Source organism: Notechis scutatus, chromosome 1 (genome assembly GCF_049901735.1).
Source record: "Notechis scutatus isolate UNSWTSFEM ecotype Mainland chromosome 1, rNotScu1.2, whole genome shotgun sequence".
NCBI lineage: Eukaryota > Metazoa > Chordata > Lepidosauria > Squamata > Elapidae > Notechis > Notechis scutatus.
This window is the reverse complement of record NC_142009.1, coordinates 169,245,860-169,261,148: the sequence shown is the minus strand read 5'-3', so window position 1 is coordinate 169,261,148 and position 15,289 is coordinate 169,245,860. Positions and strand designations below refer to the sequence as shown.

At 40.9% G+C, this 15,289-nt stretch overlaps 1 protein-coding gene and 1 pseudogene across 5 annotated transcripts in view; one reads left to right on the top strand and one right to left on the bottom strand.

The window, feature by feature from the left end:
- NRP2 (neuropilin 2) overlaps positions 1-15,289 on the top strand; it is a 251,186-nt gene that overhangs the window by 96,919 nt on the left and 138,978 nt on the right. For all 5 annotated transcript variants that reach the window (XM_087949492.1, XM_026673205.2, XM_087949493.1 and 2 more), the window contains exons 3-4: positions 4,344-4,525; positions 14,397-14,627. In XM_087949492.1, coding sequence (XP_087805618.1) covers positions 4,344-4,525; positions 14,397-14,627 — 413 coding nt within the window. The remainder of the gene's footprint in view (positions 1-4,343; positions 4,526-14,396; positions 14,628-15,289) is intronic.
- LOC148133088 (uncharacterized) lies at positions 9,034-10,232 on the bottom strand (annotated as a pseudogene).

Sequence of the window (15,289 nt, the reverse complement as noted above, 5' to 3'; positions counted from 1 at the left end):
GAGTGCTGACTGTTGGACTGACCATAGACTCATCATCTCCAAATTAAGTTTTCATATCAAGCCAAAGAGACGTAAGCAGGGAAACAAAGCTGTGATGAAATGGATCAACGTCAATAAACTGAGTAATACAACAGCTTCACTAGCAGAAGATCTTGTCAACCAGCTCTCAGAGCTGCAATTAGAGGGAAATGCTGAGAAGGACTGGGAACCAGAGGTGGTATTCAGGTTCTGACCAGTTCTGGAGAACTGGTAGCGGAAATTTTGAGTAGTTCTGAGAATTGGCAAATATCGCCTCTGACTGGATATTTTACAGTATCCTTCCCCTGCCACACCCACCAAGCTATGCCCACAGAACCAGTAGTAAAAAAAAAATTGAATCCCACCACTGCTGGGAACACTTCCAGGATATTGTGCACTCTTCTCACTAAAGGTTCTTGGACCCTTACACAGGAAACAGCAGGACTGGTTTGACAAAAATGATGAAGAGATCAAGGCCCTACTTGCTGAAAAGCACTGCCTTCACCATGTTATCAGAATGACCCATTGTCAACAGCTAAGAAAAATAACTTCAACAACATTCACAGGACCGTACAGGGCAAGCTTTGCAAGATGCAGGACTCCTGGTTGAGTACCAAAGCAGATGATGTTCAGAAGTTTGCTGATAAAAATGATGCTAAAAGGTTCTACGAAGCCCTCAGATCCTTGTACGGACCTTAGCCCTCACGGAGCTCCCCTCTACTCGACTCAGATGGTGCAACTCTCATTACTGAGAAGACTCTGATTCTAAAGCGTTGGGCTGAGCATTTCCAATTTGTACTGAACTGCCCATCAACAACAAGGTAATCGACAGAATGCCCCAGGCGGATATCAACCACAGTCTGGATGCCCCACCATCAAAGACTGAAACCCTACAGGCCATCAGCCAGTTGCACAGGGGCAAGGCCCCAGGATCTGATGTGATCCCAGTGGAAGTCTATAAGGATGGCAGTGCAGTGCTTGTTGACAAACTCACCCAGCTGTTCCAATCCTTGTGGAATCAAGGATCCATTCCTCAGGAACTGAAAGATGCGTCCATCATATACCTCTACAAGAGGAAAGGGAATCGACAAGTCTGCGATAATCATAGAGGAATATCACTGCTTTTCATCACAGGTAAGATCCTTGCATGAATGTTGCTGAACTGCCTGACTGGCCACCTGGAACAGGGTCTATTACCTGAGACACAGTGCGGTTTTCACAAAGAGCATGGCACCGTGGACATAATCTTCACAGCCTGACAGCTCCAAGAGAAGTGTCAAGAACAGAATCATGAATTGTACACCACCTTCATGGATCGCACCAAGCATTTTGACACTGTCAGTCACAAAGGTCTGTGGCGCATCATGTTGAAGTTTGGGTGCCCTGACAGATTCATCCTGATGGTACGTCAATTTCACAATGGCATGACGGCTCATGTTCTTGACAACGGAGAAGCTTCAGAGGCCTTTCCCATTACAAATCGGGTCAAGCAAGGGTGCATATTGGCACCAACCCTGTTCAGCATAATGTTTTCAGCTATGCTGTCAGACGCCTTCCAGAACAATTTCTAGGGAGTTAGTCTGAGATACAGGACCGACATGTTGAAAGCCTCATTCAAGTTCCTGGACATCGACACCACCTCCTGGGAAACCCTGGTACAAGATTGATTGACATGGTGCATGTTGATCCATCAAAGCTACCAGACATTTGAAGACAAAAGAACTACTGTAGCACAAAAGAAGCAAGCACTCTGCAAAGCCAGAGCTGCCAATCCTGCAACAATGGTGCCCACACATGTCTGCCCGACATGTTGCATAACATTCCGTGCCCATATAGGCCTTACCAGTCACCTGCAGACACACCATGGACAGTCCACAACCCATTAGATGTCAAGGTCCTCTTCGAACACAATGGATGAGCATCATCCCATAGCTGTGAAAAGGAAGGCAATCTTTTGCTAAGTACTAGACTTAACTGGGGTAGATAGTAAATGCCTCAAAATGGAGGGGACCAAGTTTGGGAGGAAGTTTTGGGAAGCTTGTTGATTCTTTTAACTGTCATTTGCCTTTTTAAAGACTTTCATTGTAATGTTGTTCTACAGTGGTTCTCAGATGTGAAAAGATGCTCTATCTGTGAAAATAAATGCCTTTCTTTCTCCTATGACGGTTAAGTAGCAGACTTGTACCTGTACAGCTTCTGCCCTTTCCAGTGCCCCTCTTCTTGGTTTTCAAATAGCCATATTCATATCAAGAGTTCTTCCTGTTTATTCTTTGTCCTTCAGAAACTCTTTGGCTCCCTTCCTAGGTAGGTATATCTAGCTATTTAAAGCTGGTATTCACTCGTGCCTTTCTCCTTGCTACTTGAAGGACATTTCTTGCCCTTTGCTTTTGACAGGCCGAGGGGTGGATCTTACTATAAGCCACAGGATTGCAAGACTTGACTGCAACAATCCTTAGCGAAGTGTATTGGTTGAGCCTATAGATAGAAGGTATCATAGCTTCAGGCATTTGTTTTTGGAGTGAAGCCTGATTGAGTCCTAGAAAGGAGTGATATGAAAGACTACTCAGTTAGTCTAAGTTGGTAGCACGCTGAATTCCTATACGTTTGTATAGTGTGGTAGTTTGGCAATGTGTGCTTCGCAGGGAAGGAATGAGTCACATGAGAGTAATTTTGTGTCCAACATGCTATTTTTCCTTTCAGCTCTTGATTCACAAATAAAGGGATCTTGTGACAAAGCCTGGCAATGTATCACTTTGCTTTCCTCCTCCTCCTCCTCTACAAAGGACAGGCAGAGTGGTAACATGTTTTTTTAAACAAGTTAACCCAGTGCAAATAAATAAAAGGAAGGGGATGGGCAGTTTCCTGCAAATGTATTCTGTATATGCAGCTACATGGTGCTACAAATTAAGGGGAAAGTTCATGTCAGGAATCACAAGTCTGTTCAAACAAAGTAACCAAAGTACAGTATACCTGCGAGCTCGCCTTGCCTCCATGCATACAGAGTGAAGGCTTAATCGTAATGCTGAAACGCAAGCAAACCATTTCAGACTTCTCAATCAAACTTTGTCTTCCAATTTTGCCTTGAATTTTTTATTTTTTTGAAAAGGGTATGTTGAATGTGATCAGCTTGGGCATGTGTCTAGGGGAGTGACGCATAGGGAAAGGGATACACATTCAAGGGTAAAACAGAAAGAATTGTGAAAAGCATCTACAGGAGTACAAAAACCAGAACAGAGTTAGTCTCATATCCCGGCTAAGAGTCCAACTTAAGTCTGTGGCTGGTGACTAATTTATGGGACAAGTTCTTTGATGAATACATGGCGCATGAACCATTTCCTCATTTTCCACTCACATTGCCCTTCCTTTTTCTTTGTTTTCTAGATTGACAATTTATCTGATGAAAGCAAAAGATGAAGTGGAGGCAGGGGTGGGCAGACACTAGCAATTTTGCGAATGGTAGAAAAACAGAATATTGGCAGACTGCCCTAAATGTGGCCATCCAAGCATAACACTAAGAATCGGCTACATTTTAAAAGTCATTTTGCCTTATATTCATTCCCTATAAACACATTTATTGTTCAGGGTGATTTAAGGTGCCAGCAAGCCCCCAAAGCCACTGGCTGTTGGGCAGTGTACAAATTTAATTAAATAAGGAATCCTGGCTCAATATTCCAGATATGATTCTCATACCATGAAATTTGAAAGATTTCCTGCCTGGCTAATCATAAGGGGTATAGCCATATTTGCCCATTAACAAATGCATGAAACAAGTTAAATGAATAACATTTGCACCTAAAAATGATTTTCCTATTATTATTGTCACACACAATCAGCAAAGATAGAAGCTCAGAATATAGCAAAACATAAGTAACATAAAACAATTTTTTACATAAGTAAAGGTCAAAAAATGAGGAACAGTCTTGAGCTTTCTGTGTTTTATGTACCAAGGATGCCATATATTTGATTATCACAGTGAGTCCCAAGGGATCAAAAATATTTAGATACTGAACTATTTTCAATAAGAGCAAAAATACAGGTTTTCTGAATGTTGTTGCTGTCAAAGTATTTGGAGAATTCACAGTGACTTCTGTTCAGGAGAATAATTTGACAATACAATATTGATGATGGAATGCTACAAGAATAGATTATATGATTAAAATGTAGTGTATTTGTTGCATCAAGGAACAGGGCCATTGGAAACTGGCTTTGTCACACAGTTGCTATGTGTTAAAATATAAAATGCCTGTGAAAATGTAAAAATATTTCATTTTTTTCCCTGGATTTCTTTCTTAATGTTACTCTTTTTTCTCTTCTTCCATTGACAGGTATGATTTTATTGAAATACGGGACGGGGATAATGAAAACGCAGATCTTCTGGGAAAACACTGTGGAAACATTGCTCCACCTACTATCACTTCATCTGGCTCTTCTGTGTATATCAAATTCACCTCAGACTATGCCCGTCAAGGTGCTGGCTTCTCTCTGCGTTATGAGATCTACAAGACTGGTTAGTGTTCATCTGCTCTTCCAACCAAATCCTTAGGCCTCTTTCAGTTGGGGCAATCTTTGAGATATATTAATAGGCAATATTATGAATTTCCTTCGCAACAATTCCCCCAGTCATGCTCTCCCTCCTTCCTCCCTCTCTCTCTTTCTCTTTATCATTTTGAGTTCCTGAAGGAAGATTTTATGTAATCTATAATCAAATTATTTTCAAGAGTGTATGAGTTTCCTGAAAAAGAAAGCCAATTCTATCAGAAACTAAATAATCCGTTCTCTAGTGTCTTGGAAAATGCTAAATGTGTGCTATATGAACAGTGATCCACTAGTCTGAAATGACAAATTCACCTTAACTCATAACTTTTGAGCTGCTCTTGGCTATGAAAAAACCTTGCAAATTTGCACTTCCACTCAACAGTAAAGCAAGGGAAAATTTGTTAATAGACTGATTGCTGGCAGGATGTTGGACAGCCTTTGTCCAGTTCCTTCTTGGAAGTCCAGAAGTCCTGTCTAGCTGATTATTAAACTATTTCCAGATTTCACTGTTCTGGGGAAGAGATAATGGCTGTGCCCTTTGAGTTTCTTCAGGAAGGTGTTGATGACTTGGCAGGCTTAGGGAGACTGTTCTTCTCATATGAGAATGTCCTTATTAAACCTCACATTCATCTTGCCTTAGTTCTGCTTCCCTTACCAAATCTATTTCATCATCATTTTCAAAAAGTGAAGTATTTCATGGCATATTGACGAGGTATTTTGGTTTCTAAGAGAAAGCAGCTTATTCATTAAGTGATCTAATTTATTCTAGAATTACAAAGAGTATGTATTTTTTAAAGTGTCATATAGAAAAAGGCTTGTTAAAATCAAGGCTAAGCCAGAATGGTCCTCTCTCCCCATCCTGCCACCTCATGAATATGCAATTCTAGCACTGATCAATGGCCTTGTGTTTTCTTTTTTCAAGAAGCCAAGGATTTTGTAACTGGTGTATTGGTAGCTCAAGTGGACTGCTGTTGGCATTGCCGTCAGGGGAACCTCTTGAGCTCCACTATTCAGAATGCTCTTTTAATAATATATATTTTTAAAATCCTCCTTTTGGAGAAAGTGAATCAGTGCCTGTTTATGTTGGCTCTGAATATGTATTTGCCAGTTTAGAAAGTTTGGGGTTGAAAATTCTGGAGTATAAAAATAGTTTTTCTTCATCATTGCAGGCTCAGTGGGTCTTGAGAAAGAAAAAGTTTGTTGTCATAGGATCTGGGTCTATTACTCGTATTTTAAATGGAAATGCACAGAATTACATCACTGGTTATAAAAAATGGGGGTGGGGAGGGAATAAACTGTGAGGAACTGAAAAGGGCATGAGGCAAACAGCATTTCTTATCATGCCCAGAAAACTTAATGAAGCCTGGAAGCATGTAGAGATTATACAGATTTGGCAGACTCTACCTCAGCTAGATTATTTACATTAATCTATGGCAGCACATTTCATACAGGTTAGAAAAGAAGTTGACGTGACTTCTAGATCTGAATTTTAGTGATTTTGCTCTGGACAGGCTGCTAGATTTCCAGAATATAGAGAATAAATACTATCCAAAATGCCAGTGTCATAAAATCTCAAACTCTGGCAAAAGTAAATTGTTTTGATGTGTCTGTGGGCATTAGGAGTAGATATTAATACAGAAATGATCCTTGAATTGGAAAATAATTTTAGTCCGACTTGGTTGGAGTTATTGTTTCAGCCTTATTTAAGCAAGTTGCCCTAAGTATCTTCTTTAGTACAGTTCTCTTTGCAGTTCAACCTATTTTGGGGCAGACGTGATCTGACTATGCTATTCAAAACCTTCACAAGTGAAATGTGGTCTAATTATCTTCAAAGAAGCTTCAGAGTTTTCAATTTTGAAGATATTAACTGATAAAAAGTTGCTCAGCAAATATTGTTAGAATTCAATTCTGATTTATCAAACCAGTTTAATTTAGGGGTTGACTCGAGTAAAAGTGTGCTCTTACTTGTGAAGTTCTGGAAGGCTTAGCTCCTACATCAAATGCCTGTGTTCTCCTTGTAATTTTCTTCTTCGCACTGAATTCCTTTTCTCTGTAAAATGCAGACAACTCGGGGGAAAATAAGGCCTTTGCCTCAATTGTCCATGGCTAAAATTTGAATTTCCATCTGCAGACTCCTCAGTATATTTGAAGGGGGAGGCAAAAGGCACTTTCGAAGAGGCAGAGGAACTAGAGATCAAATTACCAACATACTCTGAATCATGGAGAAAGCTAGGGCGTTCCTGAAAAACATCTACTTCTGCTTCATTGACTAGGCTAAAGCCTTTGATTGGGTGGATCACAACAAATTGTGGCAAGCTCTTAAAGAGATGGGAGTAACTAGACCATCTTATTTGTCTCTTGAGAAACCTATATGAGGGTCAAGAAGCAACAGTGAGAACTGGATATGGAACCATTGATTGGTTCAAAATTGGAAATGCGGGTCAAGAAGCAACAGTGAGAACTGGACATGGAACCACTGAAAGAAAGAGCATAACTGATGCACAACCTGCAGTTGCACAAAGGCCTTTCTGGCCACGACCGCCACCTGCTCTTCGAGCAGGAGTTGTGAGTCCAGGAAAACCCCAAGATTACTCACAAGGTCCAAGACCAAAGGTGGCAATTCTCCCTGAGCCAATGAACCCCAAACCCAGAGCCACTTGGTCTTGCAAAGGTTTAGTTTCAACCCATTGCTCCCCATCCAGCCACTAACAGCCTCCAGGCACTGCGAGAGGGAGGACACAGCAACACTTAACTCACCACAGGCCAAGACATACAGCTGAGTATCATCAGCATATTGGTGATACCTCAGTCCATGGTGATGGATGATCTCACCCAGCGGCTTCATATAAATGTTGAACAGGAGCATAGAGAGTACCCGAGCCCTGTGGAACCCTGTAAAGCAGTGGGCGAGGGCTGGATCTCTCCCTTCCTATCAACACTGACTGAGAGCAGCCACAGAGGAAGGAAGTGAACCAAGACAGCACAAGGCCTCCCACTCCCATCCCCCGAAGTTGCCCCAGGAGAATCCCATGGTCAGTGGTATCAAAAGCCACTGAGAGGTCAAGTAGAGCAAGGATGGATGCACTACCCCCATCCCATTCCCACCAGAGATCATCCAAAAGTGTGACCAATGCCGTTTCTGTCCAAAATCCAGGCCTGAATCCTGACTGGTAGGGATCGAGATAATCTGTTTCATTCAGAAGCCTCTGGAGCTGCTGGGCAACCACCTTCTCAACCACCTTCCCCAAAAAGGAAAGATTGGAGACAGGTCAGAAATTATCCAACTATGGTGTCAGCTGGTACTCCATTCAAAATCCAAGAAAGAAATACTTAGACTCCATTAATTAGAGAAAGGATATATTTTACTGGGAATCAAGTGGTAGCATCAAAGGAATTCTGAATCTGAGAAAATGAGCATGTAAATCACATATACAAAGTGATGGCAATGTTCCCACTCACAATAATCCAAACTGTCCATCCAATTAAAAGTTGTATGTAACGTTATGTGGGCATCTTCAGGTGGTGATGCGGCATCTGTCCGTTGACCTTGACATAGTTTGATGAAGAGGTGCGCTTGCGCATAGCATAAGAAAGAAGCATAAACAAGAACAACTTATACAGTTTATTCTCTGAAACCTCCAGCTTGCTTCCCATAACTATTTCACCCCTCCTCCTCCCCCCCCGTTACTTAGGACAGCCGAAAGATGCAAAGCAAAGGAAAGAAATCTTGAAGGCTGACATATTTCTTAAGAAGAGGGCGGACCACAGCTTCCTTAAAGTGCTGGGGCACCGTCACTTCCTGTAGAGAAGCATTAATCACTGCCAGGATCCTCCCACCTGTCACCTCCTGGGAAGCTTTCACAAGCCAGGAGGGACATGTGTCTAAAACACAGGTGCTTGCGCACATACTCCCTAGAATCCTGTCCACTTCCTCAGGAGCCACAGGGTCAAACCATTCCCAGATAACAGAGCAAGAACCTGCCTCAGGAGCTTCCACCAGACCAACAACCATGCCGGCATCTAACTGGGAATGAAGTCGAGTGATTTTGTCTTCCAGAAAATCTGAAAATTTCTCAGTGTGCCCCTTCAGGTGGACCTCAATCTCCTCCTTCCCTAGGAGGAGGCAGCTCGCCTTAAAGAGGGTTGCTGGGCAATTATCTGCAGATGCAATTAGTGTGGAGAAGTATTTACACATTGCCACATGAATCGCCACAAGGTAGGCCTTAGTAGCAGCTCTTACCCATGTTCGATCGAGTTTATCTCCTGTCTTCCGCCAGTGGCGCTCTGGGTGTCTCCTCATGTGTTTCCTCCCTCTCAGTTCCTCTGTATACTATAGGGCACAGAGAGGTCACAAAGGGTGCAATCCTATCCAGAGCCTCAGTCACCTTCTTATTCCAAACAGTGACTAAGAGCTCAGCTGGACTGCACAATAGATCTGCAGTTATAACCCCAGCTCCTTCTGGAACCCATCTGGGTCCATTAATCAATGGGGGCGGACCAATCTAATAGGTCCTGTCTCGCTGTGTGGGGTGCAGCTTTTGAGAAACTCATTGCTAACAGACTGTGATCTGACCACGACAAGGGGACCAAGGACAGGTCCACCAATTCCAGGTCACATAGACACTGCTCTGACAAAAACACCAAATTGGGAGTGTGACCACTATTACTAGTCGGGCTCTGGATAATCTGGGACAGGCCTATGGAAGTCATGATTTCCATGAAATCTTGGGCTACCTCCGCCCCCACTCTCAGAGAAGGCAGATTGAAATCCCCCAGAACTATAAGCCTGGGGAATTCCACTGCCAGCCCTGTGGCGAGGTCCAGGAGCCCAGGTAGGGAAGCTGCTATGCAGCAGGGAGGCTGGTACAGCAGCAGCAATCCCACCTGATCCCTTGAGCCCAATCTAAGAAAAAAGGGTCCCACAGCCAGGCACTTGTTGACCAGTGCCTCTGGAGGCTACTAGAGATTCTCTGATAACAACAGCCACACCTCCTCCCCGGCCCTGAGGTCTAGACTGGTGCCATGCTCGATAACCCACTGGGTACAAGGGGAAGGCCTCCCTCTGGACCCAGCCAGGTCTCAGTTATACAAGCCAGATCAGCCTTCTCTTCGAGGATCAAATCGGCTAGCCTTATTGCAGGCTGATCTCACATTTAAAAGGAGCAGTCTAAGACCAGGGCCACCACAGATCTGCTGATCAGGAAAATGAGGTGAGTGCAATGGGGCAGTACATGAGATCGGTACTAAACATCAAGGTCATGTTCCCCATGTCTGCCTCTCCCTTGTCTCCCGTATGTCCTGTTACCCGATACCACTAAAATAGGACACCCTCCTCTGCCTTCCCTGAGAACCATTCCATCCCCCATCCCCAGCACTCTTCTTTAAAAGTGGGGGGGACCCTACTCCCACTGACAGATTGTTGGGGGCAAGGTGAGCCTTACAGGCACTATAGCATTTGCTCTCAGTGCTCTCAAACTCACACCACCCCTTATTGCTGCAGAGGGGTCACATCCAGCCCCCCTTATCTCCCAACATAATCAGAACATGTCCACTCTTTAAAAAAAAAAAAGAATACATCCACTCGATGTATAAATGGCACCCTGCCCAGTTGCTCTCACCCACCAAGCAGGGAGCCACACCTCTCACCCAGCTCTCACCTGGGGGAAAGGGACCAACATACTCTCATTCAACCTTTCCCCCCAGCCCCAGGATCCTCCAAGCAACCCTCCCAGGCCCAACCACAGAACACCCACAAAACCACAGAAGCAAGACTGCAAAAGGTAGCCAGAAAAAATAGCCAGAAAGGCCTGCTATGCTGCATTGGAAATTTAGCAGCTTTGTAATCCTACAGTGTTTCATGAAGTTTAACTTATATGCAGAGCACATTATGAGAAAGGCAGGGCTAAATGAATCAAAAGTTGGAATTAAGATTGCCAGGAGAAATATCAACAACCTCAGATATACAGATGATACCACTCTAATGGCAGAAAGTGAAGAGGAACTAAGGAGCCTCTTTATGCAGTGAAGAAAGAGAGTGAAAAGGTTTGCTTGAAACTCAACATTAAGAAAACTAAGATCATGGCATCCAGCCCTCTCAATTCCAGGCAAATAGATGGGAAAGAAATGGAGGTAGTGACAGATTTTATTTTCCTGGGCTCCACAGATGGGGACTGCAGCCAAGAAATTAAAAGATGCTTGCTCCCAGGGAGGAAAGCAATGGCAAATCTAGACAGCATACTAAAAAGCAGAGACATCACCCTGCCAACAAAAGTGTGTATAGTCAAGGCTATGGTTTTCCCAGTTGCAATGTATGGCTGTTAAAGTTGGACCATAAGAAAGAATTGAGGCCTTTGAACTATGGTGTTGGAGAAGACTCCTGCAAGTCCCTTGGACTGCAAGGTGATCAAACTGGTCAGTCCTAGAGGAGATCAACCCTGACTGCTCTTTAGAAGATCTGCTTCAAAGATCTGTTTATAAATGGGAAGATATTTCTTAAGAGAAAGTGCAAAGTTAGAATACAAAATGGATGTATTAGTTTAAGATGAAAATATGACTTTCTGATAGCCCTTAATTAATAGATTGTTGCTGATTACAACTGAATTATGAGTTTTTACAATTTCATTATTGTTAAGGAATCAGGTGTGAGGAAAATATATTTCTAATTGAAATATTACAGAAGGTGTTAAGTTACTGAAGTTATTTCTTATCTGGAGGGAGGGGGAGTCATGTTTTATACATTTTTCTTTTCTTTTTTTTCTATCTCTGTATTTCTCCTTTTATATTTTTCTTAGTTTTTATTATCTTTTTAAAAAAAAACAATTTTATTGGTTTTTAAAGACAAACAAAAACAAACAAAACATAAAAACATCCAGCTTTCTTTCATAAATGTACAAGCAGTGTGTTGGTTGGTTTACAAATTTTTTGTGCGTCAATTTCATAGTCTCAATTACAATTACATTGCATAATAACTCATATTATCAATCAAAAATTGAATACCCTAGTATCACTATTAATCAGTCATTTGACTATAATTTTGTTCATTCATACTTTGCGAGATAACTATGATTTACTTAGTTTATTTTATAACAATTCATATAATCCTCCCAAATCTATCCTAAAAACATTTTATAGATATGATAACAAAAAAGAAATACATCTTTATATATTCATTATTTTCTAAAATTCTAAATATTCTATTATTATATTTTATTATCTAACCATTGATAGAAAAGGTCCCAAATTTTATAAAATTGTTTATCTTCTTGTTCTCTAATTTCAAATGTCAATCTACTCATTTCAGCACATTCCAATATTTTCTTAATAATTTCCTCCTGTGATGGTATTTTCTCATTTTTCCAATTTTTAGCAAATACAATTCTAGCCACTGTTAATACATTTACAATCAAATATTTTAAATCTTTACTGTATGTATCAGGTAAAATTCCCAATAAAAATATCTCTGGTTTCAAGTCTATATGTTTCTTTGTCATTTTTTCCAACCACATGCGGATTTTAGTCCAGTATTTTCTAGCGTCCTCACGAGTCCACCACATATGGTAATATGAGCCAGGTATCTGATGACATTTTCAACATTTTTTGCATTTATTTTTGAACATTCTTGCGATTCTTGTTGGGGGAAAATGCCACCTGTAAAACATCTTATACTAATTTTCTTTATATGCTGTTGACATTGTCATCTTATAATTTTGAGACCACAATTTTTGCCATTTCTCTAAATCCCATTTCCAAAATTCTTCCCCCAAGCAATCATAATTTCTTTAACTTGTTCTTCCTGTAGTTTAATTTCCAATAAATAACCATACAATTTTTTAATCAACTTTTCATCAGTATCTGTCAAAATCTTATCTAAGTTAGTCAATTTATCATAAAATCCTTCTGTTTTGAGATCTTCATCATACCTTGAATGTATTTGCACATATGAAAACCAATTCATCTTTATACCTTGTTCCTCTAGTTTTTGCATAGATTTAAGTTCACCCTTTTCATTCAATATTTCACCATATCTAACTGTTTGTTCCTTCTTGTATATTATAGGATAGGAAAATGCTTCAATAGTCAATAACCAGACTGGAATTTTCAGATAACATTGTCTTTTAATCTTCTCTAGTTTTTATTATCTTTTATCTTTGTAGACTCTGATATAAAAAAGTAATTATTAGAATCATAATGTCATTCGGTGATGAGTACGGGTGGGATTCAAATTTTTTACAACCAATTCTGTGGGCATGGCTTAGGTGGAGGGCATGGCTTGGTGGTCATGTGGCTGGGTGGACATGGCTTGGTGGTCATGTTATTGGCTGGGTTTGGCCAACTCAGTATCACTCACATTGAGGCACGCATCTCCTCGCCTGGCCTCTCATGAATATGGAGATGCTGCAACAGTCCTAAGTGTGAAAAATGGTCATAAGTCACTTTTTTCAGTGCTATTGTAACTTTGAATGGTCACTCCACACAAGCAAAGTACCAGCAAGGGAGGGAAAAAAACTCCAGAGAGGTTCCAGAGACAGGAAGTCTAGTCCTGCCAAGAATGTAATAAGGGTTAATGGAGAGGCAGTTTCTGTAAGCAACACCAGAATGTTCCCTTCCTGCCTTCCTTACAGGATTAGGCCAGTAATTTCTTCTAACAATCGGTTCTCCGAGCTGCTTATAATGTTAACAACCAGTTCTAGAATATAGGTGCGAAAATCCCACCCCTGGTGATGAGAATATTGGTCAGTAGTGGGGAAAATGTTAACATATCCCTGAAAGTTCTGTATGTGTTTAATAATTTAGAGAGTACAACCCTTTAAAATTGACTCACCCTCTCCTCCCCAATATAATACATAAGTATAATGTTCAAAACACACTCTCAAACTTTGTTGGTCAGTAATGTTAACAGATTTGATTATTTGTTTTCAGATGCCTGAATCGGGGCTGTTGGATTTAAATTTATATTGTCTAGCTATCCAGTTAATTCTCACTTGTTTTGCATAATGTTTGATTTAAATAGATTTCCATAGGCTTCTTTGTTCCTGTGGGTTTAAGCCCAACCCAGTTTCTTTAAGAGAACTAGAAGTCTGTGCAAATTGTTAGAATGGTCATGATTCATGGGAATTGTGTTAACTTTTCCTTAGAAAAGCCAAGGGTGCAAGAGTGGTGAAAGGTAACCTTCTGCTATAGTTGTGGAATCAGAGAGGCTTGTAACATTCTCTGCCCACTTCCCTCTTCTTAGTGACGTGTAGCCCTGAGAATTCAATTGTTGATTGTCTGTTCTCTCCAGAGCAATGGCCTTAATGCAATCATGGCCTGAAGAGAATGCAGTCTCCTTCTCCCTAAGGCACCTAGGCTTTGCAAAAAATAGAAGGCACTTAGCTGCTGAGGCACAATGAGGGCCAGTGTTGGGGTCATCCCTAAATAAATGGTAATATTGTCCCCACGGCTGGCAGTTAGAAAGGCATTCCTTGAGGATAGAAATAACTGGCATTTCAGTTTTGATGATTACCGTGGATGAAGAGAGAAAGGCAGCTCTGTTTCTCTTTTCACCAGAGCCCTTCACACATGTCCTTCCTTTCTCAAGCAGTCTTAATTTAGTCATTGTTGAAGATGTGCTGTTTTTCAAAGCTTAAGCTAGTAGTCTGCAGGTGTTGTTTCCTGAGAATTGCCACTTGAATGGAAAATGAAATGGGGACAGTGATATTAATAATTAATACTTTTGCAAGGCGAGAGCAATTTTCTGCATGAGGGAATTAAGTGCTTAAAAAGAATGCTTATGAATAACATACAGCCTGGATATGGTAAGGGAAGTGGCTGATGATGAGGTTAATTCTTGTCTCTTTCTGTAGGCTCTGAAGATTGTTCTAGAAACTTCACCAGTTCAAATGGCACCATCGAATCCCCAGGCTTCCCTGATAAGTATCCACACAATTTGGACTGCGCCTTCACAATCATGGCCAAGCCGAAAATGGAGATTGTTCTTCAGTTTTTAACATTTGACCTAGAGCATGACCCTCTGCAAGTCGGGGAGGGAGATTGTAAATATGATTGGCTGGACATCTGGGATGGTATTCCTCAAGGTAAGAACTAAAGGATGCACTGCTGGGGTTTACTTCTCTGGCCAGCGTCAAGTGAACAATTCACTTTGAGACTGAAGAATTCTGTGACAGTCATAAATTGCTAACATTGTCATTGCTTTGTGCAATCTCATTTATTGTTGCTTTGTTCTTAGAAAGGAATTAACTCTGAATGGAAATTAAATCTCTTTTTTGAACTCCTGAAGAATCTTTGAACTCCTGAAGAATCCTGAACTTCTAGTTAGAAAAAAAGGAAAATAATGTTTAAAAAAATCTTATACTTGGTTGCTTTCAGCAAAGTTCTGCATATAGTATCACAACAATTTTTGTGGAAAAGGGGCTGAAAAATATTCTCCATTAGCATATCATTTGTGATTTACATGTCAGGGAAACAATGCATGTGTTAAATATATATATATAGCTCTAAATTAGTCTTTTCACAACTACATAAATTCCTGTTTGTTTTTTGTGAATATCTGTTAGGATGTGGGTGTGGGGGACTGAACAGATATACAATAGATATGTTACTGTGTAGTCATATGCCTTTTCTTCTCAGATTTCAAATTCTGATCAGTAGGCTTTACTTCCAGGTAAGTTCTATAGTTATTTATCTTAAAGCAGTCATTGATTAGGATACTGTTTGAAATGTTAAAAGCTGTCCTATT